Source organism: Gopherus flavomarginatus, chromosome 5, assembly GCF_025201925.1.
Source record: "Gopherus flavomarginatus isolate rGopFla2 chromosome 5, rGopFla2.mat.asm, whole genome shotgun sequence".
Classification (NCBI taxonomy): domain Eukaryota; kingdom Metazoa; phylum Chordata; order Testudines; family Testudinidae; genus Gopherus; species Gopherus flavomarginatus.
The window spans coordinates 60,217,641-60,241,361 of record NC_066621.1 but is presented as its reverse complement, the minus strand read 5'-3'; the positions used below and the strand labels follow the sequence as shown (position 1 = coordinate 60,241,361).

General features: G+C 42.5%; 2 protein-coding genes across 7 annotated transcripts in view; one reads left to right on the top strand and one right to left on the bottom strand.

Annotated features, from left to right (window-relative positions):
- The window catches only part of LOC127052012 (uncharacterized), a 584,770-nt gene that overhangs the window by 398,435 nt on the left and 162,614 nt on the right, over positions 1 to 23,721 (bottom strand). The window lies entirely within an intron of this gene.
- SBF2 (SET binding factor 2) overlaps positions 1 to 23,721 on the top strand; it is a 588,450-nt gene that overhangs the window by 448,569 nt on the left and 116,160 nt on the right. For 4 of the 6 annotated variants that reach the window (XM_050954979.1, XM_050954980.1, XM_050954977.1 and 1 more), the window contains exons 18-20: positions 12,814 to 12,984; positions 13,321 to 13,347; positions 20,347 to 20,609. In XM_050954979.1, coding sequence (XP_050810936.1) covers positions 12,814 to 12,984; positions 13,321 to 13,347; positions 20,347 to 20,609 — 461 coding nt within the window. The remainder of the gene's footprint in view (positions 1 to 12,813; positions 12,985 to 13,320; positions 13,348 to 20,346; positions 20,610 to 23,721) is intronic. The other 2 variants (XM_050954981.1, XM_050954978.1) reach the window with 1 other exon arrangement.

The window sequence follows — 23,721 nt, the reverse complement described above, 5'->3', positions numbered from 1 at the left end:
CCGCTTTCTCATCTAATATCCTTTTGCTTGGAGTCATCTTCAATTTTCTGTTGAGTTTTATACCTCATTATACTGTACGCTGCAAGTCCACCTACAATCGCCTCTCCATTATAGTTCACATTTGCCACAGATTTGACACTTAGGTAATTTATTTATTCTAGCATTTTCCAGTGTAGGCTTTGATTATTGCAGCTCCCTCTTCTGTGGCCACCAAAATCACTTACATCCAAATTCTATGATAATCACAGTACTGCGGCACACCTACTCACTTTCATAAGTTCACATCATCCCTATCATGAAAAATGTCTGTTATAAAATTTTATGTCATCTTTGCAGCATCTTTGTTTACTCCAAGACTTTATAACTTCATCCTGCTAGTTCTGAACCCATCTTGTTCCACAGAGATACTTTTAAGAATTACATGGTATTATAATATTGCATTTTATGGCATTTGTACCAGTGTTTTCCCATTCTCAATTTCTGCAATGGTGGACACTCTTAGTGTCAACAAAATGAAAAACAGCAATAAGAGGTGCTCAAATCACATAATGAGTGGGATATAAAAAATCTGAACCGAAGATAAGAGGATTTATGTAGGCCTGAAAAGTTGACAAACTTTTAATGCTACCTATTTGTTATATAAATTCTTGGCTTTATAATCTATTAAAATACAGTAACTCCTCACTTAAAGTCATCCTGGTTAATATTGTTACATTGTTGATCAATTAGGGAACATACTGGTTTAAAGTTGTGCAATGCTCTCTTCTGCCACTGTTTGGGAGCCACCGGCTTTGTCCACTGCTTGCAGGAAGAGCAGCCCATTGCAGCTAGCTGGTGGGGGCTTGGAACCAGTGTGGACCGGCAGCCCCCGTATCAGCTCCATGCTCCGCTAAGTTCCCTGTGCAGCAGTTGCCCAGCAGGCTAGCAATTACAGCTGTCCCTCCCCCCACTGCCATGTTTTGCTTCTGCCCTCTGCCTTGGAGCTGCTCTCCGAGACTTCTGCTTGCTGTGGAGGTGGGGGAGGAAAGGAAGATGGGTTCTAATGTCAGGGTGTCCCCTCCACCCTGCTCCTGCACCTCGCTTACCCCATCTTCCATAGAGCAGGGGGGACATAAAACAGGGCTCAGGACAGAGGGAGCTTGCTGGCAGAAGCAGCTGTGGTCTCAGCAAGCTGATCTAATTAACAAAGCGGTATACTTAAAAGGGAAATGCACATCTCTCTCTCACACACACAGTGTGTGTCTCTGTCTCTGTCTGCGATGCTCTCTCCCCTCCCTCCATTCCTGCTGCCTTGTAGACTGTGAGAGTTAACCCTTGAGGGCTCAGCCAATTGCTGGTTCGTCATTTAGCAGTAAGGCATTCCCTGGAAAATATCCCACCCTCTGACTCCTACAATTTAACCAAGCTTCACAATCATCATCACTGTGTACCAGTAGTACATTGTTTGTTTAAAACCTATTCTCTCTGTGTGTGTGTGTGTGTGTGTGTGTGTGTGTGTGTGTATATATATATTACATTTACATTAATTCTTATGGGGAAATTGGATTCACTTAACATCGTTTCGCTTAAAGTCGCATTTTTCAGGAACATAACTACAATGGTAAGTGAGGAGTTACTGTATACAGTAATATTATTTACGGCTTAAGTGTTTCCATTAAATAAGCACTGTGTTAGCAAAATACTAAGATTAGCATTTCCATTATTGGATTTTGCTGTTCTCTCTCTGTCTAGTTTATCAAAACCTGATGCTGCTTCATGTTAGAAAAAACTGTTATGTTTCAGCTGCATCTTAATATAGACTATCAATCTGGTTTGGAAAGAGATTTTTTGTAGTTTTGGGCAGAGGCGATAAGATGACATAATATATCTGCTGAATGTTGCTCTTAATTTGTTATCCTTTCAGAGGATATTCAGTCTTTACAGGAAAAAAAATCTCTTGGGTATTTGTTTATCCTTAAGTCTGAGGTCAGTCCTAAGAGGAGTAACCACAAGCTCAACAATATGAGAAATGTTTATCCACATCATAATCCCAATATTTTGGAAAATCACAGTGGTTTTCTAAATGCCCTAATTAAAAATGTTTTGTGTATGTGTGTAGGGTCTCAGGTAATAATTTTCCATTTAGAGATTTTACCCATTTTAAACATGTTGAAATTGGCACAGGAAAAATGATTAAGTAATTTACCTATATTCTTAACTATACATATTATTATTATTATTTATTTGTATTACTACAATGCTTAGGAGCCCTACTCATGCAGTAGACCCCGCTGTGCTAGGCACTGTACAAACACAGAACAAATAGACTGACTGTGCCCCCCCAAAATTACTGTCTAAGTATTAGAAAAGAGACAACAGATGGGTACAGACAGAAAAGTACAAGGCAACAATGAGACAGCATTGGTTAGCATGCTGGGTTGTGGTCTCAGCACACTTAGGGCCTAGTCAATTTCAAGCTCTTTATAAGCATCATGGAAAAATATAATGACAACAGATGCATACAGACAGATGCGAGAGTACAAGAAACAATCAGACAATCTTGGTCAGCATAAGTAGTGGCCTTAGCACAGCTGAAGCCTTACTGCTGTCAAGTTTTTTTTAGATATCACAAAAAAAGAGAGAGTTTTAAGGAGGGTTTTGAAGGAAGATACTGTGAGGTAGCTTTGAAGATGTTAATGGAGAACTCTTCCAAGAGTGAGGGGCAGCATGGGAGAAAATAAAATGTGATAGTTTTATCAGTGTTTCCACTTTTCCCCCCTTATTTCAAGGCTTATACTGTGGCCTTAAAAATTGACTTGGAAAAAAGACTCAACCTGCAAATAATTTGTACAGAAAGATGATGTGGTTCTAAGGTTAGAGCATGAAACTAGGAATCCAATCTCAGATGCTCAATAGTAGTAGTAGGTTTTTTGTGGTAGTACCTGCAAGCCCCACTCAGACCCCAGTGTGCTGGAAAACAGATAACAAAATGACAGTCTGTCCCTTAATATTATTTACCAGGCGCATTTTATGTTTGAATGTAGTATGCTGGACATGTCAGTTTAGTTTCCATTTAATTTGCAGGTGCTGTGCAGCTCACTTCTGCTTTTAAAATAATTCTTGGATGATTAGTATTGTCATATTGGATCACAGTAACAATATGGGTTTAAAAGAGGGATTTGGTCATTCACAGGTAACATCATTACAGGAAAGCATCAGTTTTGCATTTTTGATTGCTATGTGTTATAAAGTGAAAGGAGTCAAGACCTAGTAAAGATATACCCTACATATTTTCACACATCAGAAGGAGAGACAAAAGAGAGGATTTTATTAACTTCTGCCCGTAAAGGGACCTTTGAGAAGGATTATGGTAATAACTTTTCTCAGAAGTAGCATAATTTCCCAGAATGATAGAGTCATGAAAGACACTGAGAAAAGCCTGCATTCTTCAGTTCCAGCCCTCTGAGGCTTGTGAAAGGAGGTGCTTGGTTGAAAAATAAATAATAGAATAGGAAGCAATGAGAAGATTTTCAGTAATGGTTGGTTCTGTAATTAAGAACCCAGTCCACTGTTTGTTTAGGTAAATAGACTCACATTTACTCCCACGGCATTGGATTACAGGAAAATGATGTTTCTTTGCGTTGTTTTTATTCCAGGACAAAGCAGAGTTGTTAAATTACATGCATATTCTGTCCCCTTGCCCCAGAATTTTTTCCAAACATGAAGTTTTCTGCAAACATGTATATAGATACTTTAAAGGCATACTTTATTATGTCCAGTAAATTGGGTATGGTATTCTTCATTTCCTGATCTAAACTGTTATGTAGTGTTGTAGCATGCTGTTAAAACCCCAGAGACAGCTGCATTTCAGTGATGGCTAAAGCAATTAGAAGAATAATGGATATGGGGTCCCAGGATGCATATTAAGGAATGGCTGAGTCTTTTAAATCTATTTAACTTTAAACATATAAAGTTTGATATATAATTTTAAGCACCTGAAGTGCCTCTCCCCTTCCACTACACTGTACTGTCCACTACCTCCTTATTTAACTTAGCTATAACTCCTTCGTCTTTCCACAACTCTCCTTTGGATCATGGGTGCTGGGACTAGAGATGTGAGGGGTGCTGCAGCACCTCCTGGATTGAAGTAGTTTCCATTATATACAAGTTTTACAGTCTGTTTCAATGTCTCTCAGCACCCCCACTATAAAAATTGTTCTAGAGCCCCTCCTTTTGGCTCACTAAAGACTGCAAGAGGGGAGCACCACAACGGTGGACCTCAAAAAGTCTGTTGGCATAGATTATCATGATGTAACATAGCACAGATTATAATGACTTAGCACTTTTAAATTGTGATCTCTTTGAGACAGGGAGCCTTATTATTATTAATCATGTTTATTGCCGTAGTGCCTGAAGGCCAAAAAGGAGTATATCCCCATTGTGCTTGGCATTGTTCTAACATCTAGAGTAGTAGATGGTCTATGCCCTGAAGAGTTTACAGTCTAAATAAACAAGATAGACAGAGGCTGGTGGAAAGGGTATAACACACAAGCAGAGGCTCCTAGGCAAAAGGTCTCCTGTACACCAAACACATGACTTACAGGAAATTTATTCATAAAGAGTAACGTGTAAGGTGTTCACAGAAAGCCGGCCAGCTCTGCAACAGACTGAACTCGGGGAAGGGGGGGTGTTATTCAGGAAAGGTAACTGTTAATAAGTGTAGTCCCAGTTTTGTTTTGTATTGTAACCATTTGTTTCTATCACTCTTTTTGTTTCTAGTAGAATCTCTAATCTTACATAAGTAAACCTACTTTTGTTTTACTAATTATTATACATGCTCCCAAGTGCTGTGTGATTCTTACAGGAGCAGTGATTTAAGGTCAAAATAATAAATTGGGGCATACCACTCCTTCGGGGGCAGAGGATCTGGGATTTCTGTGAGTAGCCAGTGTTGGGCTGGATATGACAGGGAAGAGATTCAAAGGGACTGGGGTGCACCTATTGTTCACCTGCAAGATGAAGACAGGGCATCCACAGCTCAGAGGAGAGTGCTTAAGTGACTGAAAGACTGGTGGTGTTAGGGAGCTGACACCCAGCCACTCACAGGCAAGACTCCCCCACACTGGAGGCAGCATGACTCAGTCCTGGGTATATCAAGAACTACGGCAGCAAACATCATGTTAGTTCCATGATTTTTTTAGGAAGTTGGTCTACTTAAGAGGGGATAAGCTAAATGGAAAAAAAAGGGACGAGAAGGGGGTTGAGGGGAACAGGGCACGGGAGAAGAGGTGTGTAGTAAAGCAGAGGTGAAGAGGCTGTGAGGGAGCAGATGGGAGAGGGTTGGAGCAAACAGCCAATCAGCACAGGGCAGAAGAAGTCCAGTCAAAACTAGAAAGTTCCCTGAATGTCCAGAGGGTCCCTGCCATGGCTATCTCTTCCCATACCAGCTGGTGTCTATGACTGACTTCTCGCTGCAGTTCCCCCTCCCCCCACTCAAGGCCACATTCTGGGTTCAGCAAGGTGCTGAGGGCAGGGTTGGCCCTGGCTGGGGCCCAATTTTACCCCCTCACCTCAGTGCAGCAGTCCCTGCTTTGGTTGCTTCTGTTTCTACTGGCTGGAGTCCCTGGCTGGCTCCATGCCTTCTCATGTTCAGAAAGCTTTTAGTGCAATACAAAAGAACACCCTTACTGGGCTATCTCCTGTCTTAGGAGGCCATCCCAAGTAATACGCAAATAAACTCATTACAATTCTGCTCTTCTTTTATTTGAAGACTACCTATTTGAAACCACCAGTTTTTCTTCATTTCAGTAGTCTCTCCTGACAAGTTGAGTACAAAGAGAACTCCACCACCAAAGGTGGAGGATGTTAGCAAAAGAGAACAAAAAAAAAAAAAAAGTTATTCGTATAAAGTCCTACTGTCACATTATCTAATATTTATTTTCATTCACTTATTTCCGTACCTTTTTCTGGATTATTACCTAATTTTTGCACTCTTCACTTTAGATACCAAATGCAATATTAACCAGGCTTTACATTTCTTTTCTCAGCACTGGGGAGAAGCCTGAACCGATAACTGGACACAAAACATGGAGATTTGGATCTGAATTTCATTGCTGGCCTATTAAACGATCACTACTCAGAATCTAGTTTTAATATTCAGACCATAAATAGTTTAAAATTTGCAGTATAACATCTCATTTCCCTTATTCCAATGTACTTTCAAAAATAGGGTAATTTTAGAGATAATTATCCTAAAATATTTTGTGGTTTCGCCCTATTATCAGTATTAAGATCAGAATTCACATTACATAAGGAAAAGTGAAATTATTTTTAATCCCTATCTGCAAGCAGTTGGGATTTTCCAAAAACTAATAGTGCATACAGTCACCCAAATACTGTTGGCTTTGTAAATCTTGACATTTGATACCAAATGGTTAAGATAAAAAAGCTCTTTGAAAGTAATAGTGTCAAAATCTCAGGAACTCACCAAGAGGAGGGGTCAAATGATCCAAAACTTAAGGTCAGTGAAATATGTGTTTAACTGGAGGACTTGGATCTTCTTTTCGGTTGGACACATGACCAGCTGTGCTATGGATTTAGATTTTTTTTTAATTTTGCTTCATCTTTACCTCTTGTAATGTAACCAAGCATATGAATTTACTGTAGGTAAAGGAAAGGCACCACTGTATTTCTTACCCACTTCTTTGAACCATCCTTCTTACCTTATATTCATCATCCATAATCTCCATTCTCTCCCTTGCCTGAACTCTTGTCCTGTGTCTTGGTTTGTGTTTGTCTTGTGTAACTTCATGTCAGCTCATTTCAGGTACTGAGCACCCTCATCTCTCATTGACTTCAGTGCTTTTCAGGTGTTCAGCACATTGCAGGATTAGACTCTTTGTGGAAGGAATGGATCATATGGTTCAATATTATGCATTGTTTAATATGTTGTATAGTTTCATACTGCTAGATACCTCAAAAAATAAATATTAAGACAATCTCCCTGCTCAAGTAGTATCTTGCTCTCTGATTTTAAAGTATTCTGTAAATGTATGGTGCTACATGTGATTTTTAATATTATAATCCAAATTGGCCATAATTTTTCAGTCATTGTGCTTGCCTTATCAGATTTCGTGCCAGAAGGTAATTGTTGTTAATATATGACAACATATGTAAAAGCTGAACTGTAATAATTTCATTTCTCTTTCCAGGGGGTGGAGGGAGGGAAATAACATTTGGCTTCAGCAGTTTTCTGACTGACATAAATACTATTTTGTCGAGCCACAGTGCAGGCTTGTATTTGGCAACACATTTTGGGAATGCCTTCCTTTCAGCAGGTGATGCTCTCAGTATCCAGGAGAAGGCAGCATTCTTTATTAGGCTTTATCAATCTCTCCCCCAGCAGGGAATGATGAACAGTGTTTAAATCTAAATCAAGATTACCTGTCATGCCAGCTGTAATGTTAATGGATTGCAGCTGTTACTGAGAAGGGCAAAGTTTTAAGGGGAAATAGGAGACCGAAAATGAAATTTTAGGATCTGGTGATTCAGGTCTTTAGTCACCGCCGACCACTCCTATGATAAGTTCTTCAGGACAGGGACTGTGTGTTTTCCTATGTGCTTGTACAGCTCTAAGAGCCCCCAATCCTGAGAGGGGGAGTGTTACTGGGAATTAATGCAATACAAAAATAATGTATAATAGAGTATACTGTATACAGTTTTTTTCAAGAATGTGGGACAAAAGAAAATACATACTTAGATGCTGAGTTTCTTCTGCCAGCAAATGTATATGATAAATAAATCTCTGCCTAGGAGGATTACATACAATTTCTGCGGAATTCTATTGCCCTCTACTGGTTCACTGTAAACAGTTGTGATTTGGTAATGCTGACTAATATCTGATGACCTTTTATGGCTTTCATGGTGAAATAACAGTAGACAAACAACATGAGGGCTCGGTGTACAATTCACATTTAAAACGGAATAAGAATCTAAACAATCTTGAATGTTTTAATTTTATTTATTTTGTAATATGTTTTTTATTTTGTATCCAAGAGTAAATGCAAAAATAAATAGTTTTCTTAACAGCAGTGAGCCAACACAGCTAGTTCTCTTTCGTGCACTATATCCCTTTACATTTGTGTATATAAATGTCTGTGGCCCCAACCTTACAGTGAACTCCAGATGGGAGGACCTCCATTGACATCAACAAGCTTCCACAAGAGCACAAGGGTTTGCCTATATAGAGCCCACCATAGAATTGAAGACTATACCTATAAACACAAGTAAATATATATATGTTTGAGATATATGCACACACAATATAATATGCATGTGCACCCATACACTAAGGATCCTGCAATCTGATCTGTATGACAGGACCTATATGTAGTCCCTCTGAACATAATGGAACTCTGTGTGGGCACAGTACAGATCTTAGAGCAAAATCAGGTCCATACAATGAGTGTGTGTGTGTGTGCATGTGCACACATGGAAAGTTTTGGATGTGGAAAGTGAGAATACATTTTTTTCTGTAATATCAGTATTTTTAATGACTATTTTAAAATGTAAATGTGCTTGTACTCATTTTCAGTAAGAGGATATGTGAGAAGTAAATTCTAGGTATGTAAGAATATACATGAGAATGAATGAATTTACAGGTAAGAGGTCCATAGTGATTTCAAAATCTACCTTTGTATTGATTCTTACATAACATATATACTTCTTAGTAATATTAGTCTGCTGAGAGCACAGCATACCTTGCAGGAGAAGTTAGCTCATGTTATGAGTGTTCCTACTGCTCAAAAGACATCAGACAAACAGCTTTACCTTTAAGACTTATTAGTTCAGAGGCTTTAGTGAAATTCTTGAGAACTGAATAAGAATAAGAATAATGTTTGTTTGAGTTAATCGCAAGCATATACTTCAATAAGGTAAATTATGGCAAAACATTACAAGTCATTTTCTGGAGTGTTCCATTTCAAAATATCTGTTCTGTGATTGTGCATAAATACATGGAAAGTGATCAGAAGTTTTAGTTCATCATTACTTGTTCTCGGAAGAAAACACAGTGTAGAAACAGAATTGTTCAGAGGACTTCAAAACTAATCTTTCAGAAATTTGAATAGTAGTTTGCTACTCTTTGGTATGGAAGGGCCTTTCTGTCTGGTATTGAAACATTACACTGGCTGTTCTGCACGTTTTTATAGTTAAAAATATCAAATTGAGTATGAATGAAAGTAGTTTGCAACATATATTAGTTTATGTAAAATATATCTTCCAGGTGCAGATTATCTTTTGTGTGATGTTTAAGAATGGTTAGTGTGGTATGCTACTAAACTAGATGTAAATTAGCTTATCCTTCATCATCCAGACTTACTGCTGCTGTAGCTATAACAACTTTTTTGAGTGCCGGTTCCTATATATATATTCCCCTGTGGGTATGCATGCACCTGACACCGGAGAATTGTAGTAAGTATTGTGCTTTGGTCCATGCCTGTACCCCTGCTCTCCTCGTGCGCCATGCCAAGGCTGTAAGGGGTGGTGCAGACTGACACCTCTCCAGTTCTTTCTCATAGCCTGAGTCGGAATCTCCAATGTCTAGAACTGATACTCTTCAGCGTTTTTTCCCGTAACTATTTTTCAGAGTTTTATAAAATTAGTTGCTATTGTTAATAATTTATTAGTTTAGATAATCCTCTGATCCCCCCAGTGCCGGACTTAATTATGCCCAGGCTTCCAGACATTAAGAATTGTATCTCATGCCCTCGCTCCTGATGTATCAGGGACAACTGCCAGCGCTACCTCTACTGCCTCAGAGAAGCTCACATTTCTGCTAAGTGCAGTATCTGCACTCCTCTCCCAACCAAATGTGGCAGGCATGAGAATTCCAGCTTCAGAAATGGAACGCTCCATGAGGCCCCAGTCAAATCCAAGCCAGGGAGAGCGCACTCCATATCAGCTGAAACATCAATGAGTACACCTTCTAGCTCAGTGTCTGACTCAGGAGTGGGAAGGACTAGAGTGTAGGACCCTTTGTCTGGGCATTCTCACTAGTATAAGGGGCACTCTCAAAAGCATAAAAATAGATCGCCTCCTAGATCTTCCAAGAGAAAAGATCGCTCCCCACTCCATATAGGTTGGGCAACGCCTTGCACCCAGGACATACAGATTTAGGTCCTCCTAAGTTTCATGGCAGTGATCAGAAGGTGCATAGGAGAAAGCTCCTTCAGTACTGTTCCGTGCATCACCATTGACACTGAATATGGTACCAACTAAAACTAAACCCCAGGAGCTGAAGGACCAATCATGATCACATAGTCAGAGGCTCCATTGCAGGCAGTACCTTCACAGCCCCAAAAGGAACCACCAATTACTAAGAGTCCCTTTACACCAACTCTGGTGGCACAAAGCAACAAGCTGCAGCCTTCCAAGGCTCCAGCATCCCACACCACTCCAGGTGATATCTTCATCCTCCTGGAGCCGCAATCTCCCCTGTTGTTAGGACCAACTTTCAACAGGGAGATTCTAAGACCAGGGAAAAACCCATTTCCCAATCCGTCCATTAGCTGCAGCTTCCCGACATCAGTACTGACAGCACCACTGATGGAACCAGATCTGACCTTCTCATCATCGGGAGAGTCAGACATACTGATGGAACCATCTTCTCTCCACCAAGGGAGTTCAGCCCAGAAAGCGGATTGAAAATCTTCTACTACCAGTCTCATCCATCCAAGTGGCTACCTCATCCTCAGAAACGATGTCTTGCGAATAACAACTTACATTTGAGCCCTCAAATTGGCCTTACTGGGGACTATGGGACCTGTATGAATGGCATTCAGAATCCATGAGATCCAATAGGAAGCCTTTCCACTTCCTCTCCAAGAGGCCAGTCAGAACCTCCTGAGCCTACAGAAAAGGAAAAAGATGAACTGGATCCTTGGTACCATCAGTACCAGCAAATATTTCTCCTTTCTCCCCCTATGGGGCATTTATTCCACAGGCCATTTCAAGAGCTGCTTCAGAGAGTAGCAGAAGAGCTCCAGATCCCTTTAGATGAGGTCCAGGACTCACAGCACAAGCTTGTGTACATTCTACCACCTATGGGATCTAGCCAAACAGCACTCCCAGTCAACGAGGCCATACCGGAACCTGCAAGAATTGTGTGGAATACACCAACAACCTTTGCTTCTACCCCTAAGAAGGCAGAAAAGTGGTATTTTGCCCCAGCTAAGGGAGCAGAGTTCTTGTTCTCCAATCCTGTCCCAAACTCCCTAGTTATCCAACCAGCCACAGAAAAGTCGAGACAACAATATACAAGAGCTGCCTTTGCAGATAAGGAAGCCAAGAGTTTAGACCTTATGGTGAGAAAGATATTTACTTCCACCAGCCTCCAATTTAGAATTTCCAACTAACAGTCCCTCGTGGCAAACGGACAAGTTACGTGTAAATGGGCACTCACCTCTTGAGCGGCTGGGTGCTGTATCACAGTCCTTTTCTTGACCCTGGTCCCACCCTGGGGGCTGCCAGCTAAATCACAAAGTCCAAATGAACCCCTTCTGGGGTATTAGTCTGTTTGCCTTGCGAGGGTCTTTAACCCCAGTTTTAGGCCTTTTAAATTCAGCCTTTTGTTCAGGCTCCCATATAAGCCCTCTATGACACTTTACCCATGGTTGATAGGAGAATCGAGGCTCACTCACTACTTCGGTTTCCAAGCCAGGGATCCTATACACAGCAGTCCACATTCTGCTTACTTGAATCCTTCGCTGATATTTCCTTGGGCTTCATACTGGGCCCTTTTAACTCCAGCCCTCTCTCAGGGACAGTGTCTTCTGGTTCTTCTCTCTCTACAATCCCAGCTATGTAAGTTCAGCCAGCTATAAATCTGTCTAATAGTTGACTCCTTTGTACCGAGAGGAGAACCCTCCTTCACTCCTCTTGTCCCAGCCAGAAACTGAACTGCTAAGGCCAAGCAGCTCTTTTTTTTTTTATGGTTCAGCAGGACCCTGATTAAGTATTTCTAGCTCTTCTGGCCCTTTGAGGACCAGGTCTCTTGTGGTTTTCAAAATGCCTGCTCTAAAGAGTCCTCTTTAAGCAAATCCGGAGGACCCATCTTCATTGTTCTTTTCCTCTCAACCCGTTGCTTCTTGGGGCACAGTGGGGTAGTACCACAGGGCCCCCAGGATGGAGCCTTAAAGGCCAAATGCTCTCCATCACATTACTCCAGGAGAATAGGGTTCAATGTCAAACCCATGATTTTTATTTGGAAATTTCATGTTTTGCTAATGTATTGTTTTTTTGAAATTACATGATTGCATTTCTTACTCTGAAATACATAAAGTACAGAATAAACTTTACATGGATGAAGGAATGTCCTAACACTTCTTTGATCCATTATTCATACTATATGGCTTTAGAATATCAGTAATAAAAAGTGAAAGATTACATACTGTTTGGCAATTAAGCTATATTTTATATTAAAAAATTATTCTTTAAAGCTACCATCATCACAGGATTTTCACTCATGAGTCTTGCCTCCAGTGCAACCCAAGCAGGCCCTGTCTTGTACTGGCAGATCGAGACTCTAGAGTGAGAATCATCCTTTGAGATGATATCTTCAAAGAAGCACAAATACATGTAAATAATTTTTTCCCATGTTACTATAGATCTGAAGAGATACATTGCAATGGATCTTATCTGACTACAACTTTTAAAGTAAACAAAACTCTAAGATAGATAAAGTGTACTGAACCTGCATATTCTACTATTGTAAAAATATATCAATATACACATTGATGGTTATTTTAGCTGATATTCTTATTTCTGTGCTTTCAGAAACTGGCACCTGGAGTTAGTCAGTTTGCTTACACCTGTGTACAAGACCACTCTATATGGACTAACCAACAGTTTTGGGAAACCACATTTTATAGTGATGTGCAAAATCAAGTTCGTTCCCTCTATCTCACAGCTAGGGAAGACAATCATACAATACGTTTGAAGCAAAAGGTAAGAGAAAATATAAAATAAATGAAGTGCAAAAAAACCAACCTTACTGCAGTATAATGGCTGCCATTTTACATGCAACAAAAGTCATGAAAATGTAAGTTTATTGCTCTCACCACTTCTACAAATCTAGTGTTTTCTTGTTACTATTGCCACATTAAATAGATATGTTATTAACTTTGTTCTGTAATCTACATCTGAATTTTATCTAAGTTATGGAAAAAAGTTGTGAAATATAACTTGTGGACATACTTTACAGTATATTGCCCTTGATTTATGTGCATATTAATGACAAATAATCAAACTTTAATTTTTTTTTTTACTCCCTGATACCCAAAGGTCTCCATCACAGGGAGTTTTGCCCGGGTATGAAGGAAAGTTCTGAATTTCATTGCTTTTTCAACTTTAACATTCCACTAACATATATTTTCCTTTAATTTCCTAAACAAAAAAAGGTCCTTTTTAGGGAATTTAGAGTATGCAAACTTTATATTGTATTCCAGAGACATTTTGCTAAGCAGGAAAAAGGTTTTAGCCTTATCAATTGATCAGTACTCAGCTCCCTTAGCTTCAGATCATTTGTATCTCCCAAACAACATAATTTACTGTCCCCAGCTGGGGGAAAGCGGGTGGAAGAATGGCTGAATGATGTGCACATTCAGAAAATACTAAAATAAGAATGTTCCTCGAAGCTGTGTATCAGAATGCCAGGTATGACCTACTGGGCCATCTCTATCCTCTTCTGTTATGTGAACTTCCCAGAACCACTATTCCTAATCATGTGATTTGAGAGAGAAGTACTACCAGGGACATATGATGAGAAGAGAGAGAGCTGCAGAGTGTAGCTCCACATAACCATATGGGCTTGGGAAGAATGAGCTGCAGAGAAGACACCCTCAGTCATACGGTTTGTCAGGGGGATGGGAAAAGTTGCTGAATGAGGAAGTCGCTTGTCCACTTGCAGTGTGTGGGAAGCTGCAGAGGGCAGGAAGGTGCTGTAGGGGAGGAGGCACATGCAGACACCCATATTCACATTCCCAAATAATGCATAATTGTACTGAAAATTACTTGGAAAAATTTTTCCACATAGAATACATCCCTGCTATTTTAATTCTTTATCCTCAGCTAAATGAGGATATGTGATATCAGCTACCAGATGTCTTTATTTGAATTTCCTCAGGCTATCACATAATTAGCCTACGTGCCATCTGCCGAGTTTACAGAGAGCAAATGCTTGAATTGGAATCCAGCGTGTGAAAACATGAACATTTAAGCTATACTATAAATTCTTCTTTAAGTGCTTGTTCACGTCCTTTCCAACCAGGTGTGTGCATGCCGCGTGCACGCCAGCCGGAAGATTTTTCCGTTAGCAGCATCTGTAGGGTTGGCCTGGGCACCCCCTGGAGTCACGCCTTCATGATGCCCAATATAGCACCCTGCCGACCCCTACCCCCTCAGTTCCTTCTTACCACTAGTGATGGCTAGCTGGAACATCGCTCGCTCTTGTGGCAAGCGTTTTGGCAGTGTCTTCTGTAGTTTTTGTGTACATACGGTGTAAATAGTTCTTTAGTTGGTTAGTAATTAGATGCAGTTTTAATAGTTTAGCTTTGTTTGGGAGGCTTTCCCCCCAACAACTTTTTTCCCAGCTCTGGGGTATGCCCAAACCTCCAGGGTTTAAACACTGTGAGGAGTGGCAAGTTTAAGCCCAAGAGTGACCCTCACTCTTCCTGTCTGTGGTGCCTCGGAGAGAGCCACCAGAGAGAAAGGTGCAGGATCTGTAATAGATTCCACCCCAGAACCCTTAAAGACCAGTAGCAGAAACTTAAAATCCTGCTAATGGAGATGGCTCTGCGACCACACTCCGACCCCGGATCTGCCAAACCTGCGCCAAGTACCTCTTCGTCGGTACGCAGTACTCCGGTGCTGATGGTGCGCGAACTGGTGCCACTTAAGGACCCGAAGCCCCCTCGGCACTGCCTCGGCTCAGGGCATGAGAAGCCATCCTCAGTGCAGCACCACTCTCAATCCCCAGTTCCGCTAAAGAAGAATAGGCTGGGATCCAGTTGAGTCCGAACCCCCCACGGTCCCCAGATTGCCAAGGCGACCACCTCCAGCTCCCATTGACACTGGAGGTGTTTGAGGCGGCCAAGGACCTGATATGCCTCTCAGTGCTGACCTCCCCAGAGAGGAGGGACAAGTCTCCGGTCACTGTGCGGCCCTACTTCCAATCTAGAGGCAAAACAGTGCTGATGCCGTGCCGATCTCCATCTCCGGCACACCTCTCCCTGGCACGGCTCATACACGTAGGGGAGCTGCACCAGTCCCTGGCCTCTCGGCACTGCTTGCCAGCAGCCCAGGGTACAGCTCTTCTGTGGTCTTCCTACTCTGAGATCTTTGAGTCGGAGGTGGATTCCTATCACTCCAACAGGTCCAGGAGCAGGACATCCAGATCCTGCTGGAGCCACCAGCCCTACCTGGCACCGTGGCTGCAGCAGTGGCAGCCATCATCCCAATGGCCCTTTTGGACACCCTGGGCGTACCACCAGAACCAGGGTCAGGTCCAAGATCCCGGTTGGCGTCGGTGTCTTCGGTGTCCTTTGTTCCACCTCAAGCAATGCCGGCACCACCTGCAGTGGCACTGCCGACCGAAGTGCCGGCCTCACTGTTACAAACAACAGCTCCGATGGCTTCAGCTCTGACTCTACCAGTGTCGACGAGGTCGGCACCACCGGATTTAGCAGCTCCTGCACCAACCGTGGCACCGAGACTCCCACCTCCAGTGACCCCGGCACCACATCTCATCGAATACCGCATGCCAAGAGACCCAAAGGGTGCCGAAGGCAGTGAGCAAGGTCCACTGCCAGTTATCTCCTCATCATCCTTGCCAGATAAATCAGTCATGGGGGCATCAGCATCATCAGCTCTGGAGGATAATCAGGTTCTCCAGCAGCTCCTGCGCTGGGCTGCCCAAACCCTGGACATGCAGGCAGAGGAGGTGGTGATGGAGGAGTCGGACCCAGTCGTGGATATCCTCACACCCTCGGGTCCATCGCAGGGAGCCCTGCCACTGATAAAGACAGTAGTCGATACCACTAAATCCCTGTGACAGACCCCTCCTTCCCTGGCCCCTACGGCCAAGAGAAACAAAAGGCACTATTTTGTACCATATATGTGATATGAACACTTATATACCCACTCACCCCCTACTCGGTGGTGGTTGATGCAGCCAATCAGCGGGAACTTCAGGGCTTCTAAGGTCCCACCCCAAAAAATAGGGAGGCAAAGAAACTCAACCTGTTTGGCAGGAAGGTCTATTCAACGGGGGACCTACAGCTCCACATCGCAAATCAGCAGGCCATCGTAAGCACAATATGCGCACAATACCTGCACTGCGATGGCCAAATTTGTGGAGCTCCTGCCACAAGACTCTTGCGCGGAGTTCTCCGCACTAGTGGAGGTGGGAAAGCTGATTTTCCAGGCTTCCCTATGGCGGCTTTTGGACGCGGCGGATGCAGCCTCACGCACACTAGCAACAGGGATGGTAATGAGGCAGATCTCCTGGTTGCAGGTTTCTGGATTACCACATGAGGTCCAACAAATGTTCTAGGACCTCCCCTTCCCCTCCCCTGTTTTCTGATAAAATGGACAAGAGACTTCATAGTCTGAAGGACTCGAGGGCCAGCCTATGATCTCTGCGGCTTCACCACCAGCTACTCAGCGTAGGCATTTCAGACCTCAGCCTACCCCTAGGTTCTATCAGATTCAGAACCGCCAGGACGCTCCTCATAAGAGGAATAGGAGCAGTAGGAGGAGGCAGCACCCCTCCTCAGGGCAGAGCCTCTGGTCAGCCCATGCCTTCGGCCGGCACCAGACCCACTCTCCCTTTGAAGGTGTGGTCAAGGACAGCTCACCAGTTCAGAATCTGGATCTATCTCCTGTTACCTTCTCATCCCATCTATCCCCTTTCTACCATGCTTGGTCCCTTATCACCTCAGACTGTTGGGTGCTCCGCACACTAGAGAGGGGATATTCCATCCAATTCTGTGCCCTCTATCCCTCTTCCCCGTCCCTCTTCAGGGACCCCTCTCACAAGCAACTTCTAATTCAGGAAGTGAACTCCCTCCTCTCGGTAAGGACAGTGGGAGAGATTCCTCAGGGGCAAGGGTTTCTACTCCCAGTATTTCCTAATACTGAAAGCCAAGGGTGGCCTCAGACCCATCCTGGACCTGCAGCAGCTCAACAAGTTCATAAAGAAACTTAAGAGCGTCATGGTCTCGCTGACTTCCATTATCCCCTCATTGGATCCAGGAGACAGGTACTCCACCCTTGACTTAAAGACACTTATTTCCACATAGCAATAATTCTTCCTCACAGACGTTACCTCAGATTTGTGGTAAACAACAGCCACTATCAGTTTACCATCCTCCCTTTTGGCTTGTCAGCAGCACCTCGCATTTTCACCAAATGCATGGCAGTTGTCGTAGTGTTCCTGAGCAAGCACCGGATTCAGGTTTTCCTTTACCTCAGCAACTGGCTGATCAAAGACCACTCCAAATCCCAAGTGGAGGACCAGGTCGGCTGCATAAGAAGGACCTTCCTCAAACTAGGTCTCCTTCTCAACGATGCCAAATCTACTCTGTCCCCAGTGCAGAGGATAGGTGCAGTGCTGGACTCGACCCAAGCCAGGGCGTACCTCTCGGAAACCAGGTTTCAGTCTCTAGGGGACATCGTATGGGGCCTCGGACAGTTCCCTGCAACCACAGCAAGGAACTGCCTGAAACTGCTGGGGCACATGACTGTGTGCACCTACATAGTACAGTATTCCAGACTCAGACTTCGCCCACTTCAGTCATGGCTGACGTCAATTTATCGACTGGCCCGGGACTCTCTGGACAGCATTGTAACCCTGCCCCACCCTGTACTGGACTCTCTCCTTTGGTGGCTCGACCCACAAGTGTTTTGTGTGAGAGTACCGTTCACCAGCTCCCAGCCATCCCTTTCATTAGTGACAGATGCCTCGAATCTGGGCTGGGGGAACATTTGGGAGACCTCAGAACTCAGGGCCTCTGGTCTGAGGCAGACCTCACTCAGCATATCAACGTCAGAGAGCTGAGAGTGGTGCGTCTGGCGTGCCAGGTTTTCAGAATATCAGTCCTCATGGACAACAGCACAGTGATGTTTTATATCAACAAATAGGGGGGTGCATGCTCCTCTCCCCTGTGCCAGGAAGCCCTCATGCTGTAGGACTTGTGTAGAGCATTCGATACACCTGCAGGCTTCATACCTTCCCCGGGATGCAGAACGAGCTGGCGGACAGCCTCAGCTGAACTTTTCACAGCCATGAGTGGTCTCTCTCGCAGGACGTAGTGAGCTCAATTTTCCATCTCTGGGGCTTTCCCCAGATAGACCTGTTCACCACGCGCAGCAACAGGAAGTGTCAACTATTTTTCTCCTTCATGAATCACAGGCCAGGTTCCATCATGGATTCCTTCCTCCTTCTGTGTGGGAACCATCTGCTCTATGCTTTCTCAACAATACCGCTGGTCTGCAAGGTGCTCCTCAAGGTCTGGGACTGGGACCAGGTCATATTGATAGCTCCAGCATGGCCATGCCAGCATGCCAGCACTTGCTGTTGGTCCCGGACCTGATCATGCAGGATCACAGCTGCCTCCGGCACCCAGACCTAGAGTCGCTCCACCTCAAAGCTTGGATGTTCCATATCTAAATGCTCTGGAACTGTCCTGTTATGATCAAGTCAGACAAGTTCTCCTTGGCAGTAGGAAACTCTCTACAAAGGCAACGTATCTTGCCAAGTGGAAGAGGTTCTCTCTCTGGTTGGAGCAGCAGCAGCATCAGTCTCCAATGCTCGCCCCGGTCCCTTTCTTAGTGAACTACCTCTTCCATCTTAAACAACAGGCGCTGTCCTTTTTGTCAATTACAAGGCCACTATCTCCATCTTCCATCCGGGCACAGATGGCTTCTTGGTCTTCGGGAACCGCATGGTTACCTGTTTCCTCACAGGCCTCGACAGGGTCTACTCGCAAACTCATCAGCCTGCCCCAGCCTAGGACCTTAACCTAGTCCTCACCAGACTTATGGGACCCCCATTTGAGCCAATGGTGACATGCTCCTCGCTTTATCTTCCTTATAAGATGGCATTCCTGGTGGTGATAATCTCAGCTAGGAGAGTGTCGGAGCACAGGGCACTTACATCCGAGCGCCCTTACACAGTATTTCATAAGGACAAGGTTCAGCTCAAGCCACACCCGGCTTTCTCCCTAAAGTTGTCTCCCAGTTTCACATGAACCAGGACATCTTTCTCCCAGTGTTTTATCCTAATCCACATTTCTGTGATAGGGAGTGAAGGCTTCATTCACTGGATGTTCACAGAGTGCTGGCCTTCTATATAGAGAGAACTAAGCCGTTCCAAAAGTCCATCCAGTTATTCATAGTGGTGGCAGAGAGGATGAAGGCCCTCCCCCCAGTTATTCATAGTGGTGGCAGAGAGGATGAAGGCCCTCCCCGTCTCATCCCAGCGCATCTCGTCGTGAATCATGTCTTGCATTCAGGACTGGCGAAAGTGCCAGCTCAGCCGATCACCGCTCACTCCACCAGGGCTCAGGCCTCCTCAGCTGCATTCCTGGTACAGGTCCCCACCCAGAAGATCTGCAGAGCAGCGACGTGGTCCTCTATACACGTTTATGACACACTATGCTATCACACAGCAGGCCAGAGATGATGCGGCCTTTGGACGAGCTGTGATCCAATCAGTGGATGATTCTGACCTCACCTCCTGAACTTTGTCTTGTGAGTCACCTGGTTGGAATGGACATGAATAACACATCTCGAAGAACAACAGTTACAGGAAAGTGAGTAACCATTTTTTATTTATATCTACACAAGCCTCAGCTGAACGCCATAGGACTTTGGACAAAATTATCTGTCAGGCAATTAGCTGCATCTTATTTCTCCATCCAATTCAAGCTTGATCTCTGCCTGAGTTAAGACTCTGCAAGCTGAAAGGAAAAGCTATATAATAGACTGTTAAACCCAACTCAGCAAAAAATGAATACACAAAGATGGTATGAGCTAGAAAACACTAGAACTGAATTAAACTATTAAATTTAACTTGGCTATACTATGCTATTTGCATTATTTCAGTACAATACCTTAATTCACTTAAGGATGCAATCCTTAAGTCCTATTATAAGTGGATATAAGTGTTAGGGTTTTTTGTTTGTTTGTTTTTACGTTTTATATAATGAAATGAAGAGTTCAACACTTTGGAATTAATGTTAATATCTCTTTTCTTAATGTTAGTAATATAACTCTGTCATCTATTGTTTGTGGTAATATTTGTTCTAGGAGAAAAATTCTGTAGGTCTGGACCAGGATAAAACAGCCATGGACCTGGCTGCTGAGCAGTTGCGTTTATGGCCAACACTCAGTAAAGAAACTCAGCAGGAGCTGATACAGAATGAGGAAAGTACAGTTTTCAGTCAGGCAATTCATTTTGCTAACCTCATGGTCTATCTGCTAGTGCCACTGGACACAAGTAAAAACAAACTATTGAGAACATCAGCTACAGGAGACTGGGAGAGTGGAAGCAATAGCATTGTCACAAATAGGTGCGTAAATGAAAAGACATGGTTTGGTAGTAAGCAATTGTGGAATGTAACTCGGTCCTTTTAATAAAAATACTGTATTATAAAAATTAAACACGGGAGTACTTTACAGTAATGGAAGTTCATGTCCTATGGTAACAACCTTTGTAACAATGTAAAAGTAAGGACCTTTGAAATTGTAATTCCTGCTGATATTCTTTCTAACTTACTGTTCAGTTTGCAGTGCTCTGTATTCATAATACCAGTAATATCAACATAATGTTTTAATATCCTCCAAAAAGTGCCATTTTCTCCTTTGATACAATGCACAGAAATCCTTACTTCTCTAAGCAGTTCCAGAGTATTGAGCTATTAAAAATTTTATGCCCGCAAAGCAATATTTCTTTTGGTAGTAGTTAAGGCTGTAAGTCAATTCAGTAATGGATGATGTGATCATTCTGTGCATTTTGTATGTTAGCCTAAGGTTCTAATCCTGCAAACTGCTCTAAATGCACAAAGTCCTGGTGAAGTAAGTGAAGTTCTTTGCAAGCACAGGGTTCCACCTTCACAGACCACCTTGCTGGTCAAAATTTGTAAAGCATTTTATTACCTTTTCAGTTACAGGTGTTATGTAAAATATTATAATAAATGTTCACAGAGCATATAAAACTGCAAGAAATAAAGGGAATTTGATATAACAAGGCTCAGCCCTGTCTCAAGTACCTAAAACATTGTTTTCAAATAATCTCAAAGGCATCAGAGAAATTCTACTGTGTGCATCTTTTCTTTCTGGGATAACTGATTCAGGAGCAATATATTAAGGCGGCCAGAAGCTTAGCATGGTCATTCTCATGTAACATGATACTTTTTCATTTGTATTGAGGAATAAGGAAGAAAACTCCTTCTCTGTGCACTTTAGTACCAACATAAAATCATATCCTTTAGAAGTAGCAATTAGCTCCTTAGTTATAATAGATTTTGGAGTCAGGAGTAGCCATTAGTGACAAGGAGTCTGAAATACACTGAAATATACACTGAAAATACATTAAATACCTATCTAGGTATTTATTTAGGTAAAATGTTCTCACCCTTACTCTCTTTTCTTCCTTTCTTTGAATTGATCAAAATTTGACCAAAAGAGTGTAATAATTATTAAATTGCCTTTTTGCTAGCAAATATTGAAAATTATTCCATGTACATTTAAATGGACTTTAAGAAGTAGGTCATCAGCAAAATTCATATTGTCTTCAACAGGACTAGGAGAAAACCAGTAACATTTTCTATACTAGTGAAATAGAAATGTAGATTGTTGTTTTGCTGGCTATGGAAATCATGTAACTTGCAATCATTTAAGAAATTCACAATCAGTTTCACATTCATCATCCGATCTGGAAATATTTGTTGGTGTCTCTGTTGTTTATTCTGTAAAATTCCGAGACCAACAAAACCAAGTTCTCTTCTCAAGTATCATTATAAATATGACAACACTATCAAATGTTTTTGTTTAATGACTAGAGATAGTGAGATGATAGGAGTGTCACAGATCTTGAATGATCCAAAGGCTGAAACATAAGTAGTTATTGCACAGTGTCTTTCCAGTGTCATCATCTCATACTTCAGTGAGAATAATTAAATCTGTATGCAGTACTTGTCCTTTGCGCATGGTTTAAATGATTGCTAATTGTGTGGTAAGTATGTGGTGGTTTGATACTAAAGGAGATAAACCTGAATGGCAACTCCATGTAGCTGCTGAAGAGAATGTAGTTTTACTTTAAAATTTGCATAGTTGCTTACAGTCTACATAGAAATTTTAAGTTCAATTTTCTTTCTAATTTTTTCACTTGCCCTACCTTCCTTTTCTTCTTAACTCCTTAGAACAGCTACGAAATGCAAATTATTTGAATTATTATTTTGCATGCCATTTCTTGGGGAAAGGCAACCCTCTCACACATAAGAGATCATTTGCTGCCACTTAAAATGACATGCATTTCATAGGGGCAGTCAGACTTGTTGGTAAATTAGGACACTTAATATTATCATTCTAGACAAAGGAGTTCTTTATATGTTGAAAACCTGCTTCCATTACAGTATCTTCACTTGCAGTTTTGAGTACTCAGCCCTTCTGCAAATTAAGCCGCTGCTGTCTCTCAAGTTGTGACCACCAGTGAAACATTTGGTGTAAGTGTCTTGCCTAGCATCTCACAGGAACTGTATAGCAGTGTCAGAGGTGGAATCCAATTCTCCAAGGTAGTAGTCAACTGACTGTTCCAGGAGACGATTCTTTCTCTTCCTGCAATCCCTTGCGTTAGTCAGTACACACCTTCCAACTTCCACAACAACCGAATCTGAGGTCCTACAAACAGCCCCACTCACTATACAATCCTGAATTATCTGAGCACCATCCATTCTATGCACTGAATGAAGCAGGAGTCCAGTAGAAAAAACATTATATGATTAAAGAATGTAATTTATATTTACAAGGGAAGTGAATTACGTTTCCACCTTCATTCTGGCACTTAATAATTTCTGAATATTTGACTTTGCAATCTAATTGTTCTTTGAAGGTAGGGGTTTTTTTAATGTTCTTCAAGTAGTGTCTGTATGGGCGCTCCACTCTAGGTGTGCATGCACCTCAGATTGGAGATTTTAGGTAGCAGTGCCATTCAGCCCATGCATGCACCCATGGAGCCGCATGCTCTGCACCATGTATATATGCAGCTGTGCAGGTGAACCGCCTTCAGTTCCTTCTCAGCCACCTCGGCCTGTGATGGCACCTCAACAGTGTCCAAGTTGAGCTTACCTTTCTCTTATCTACTAGTTAGTTAACATTAGTCCTTAGTGTTAGCTTTGTATTAGTTAGTTGTAATTATATAATTTAAAAAAAATATATTATAGAGAGAGAGAGAGGGGAGTGCGGGGGCAGGGGAGAGAGTTAATTATAAGTGTAAGGATTGTTGTCCTTTTAGCTTTTTTTGCCTCTCAGGGGAACTTAAACACTGGAGGGCATGCCCAGTTCTCCTGGTTGGAAATGCTGTCTTTCATGCTGGAAGGTGTTTCTGGTGAGTGACAGGCATCCCCAGCATGTCCATTGCCTTGGGGAGTCGTACATTCCCCAAAAGTGTAATTCCTGCTTGGC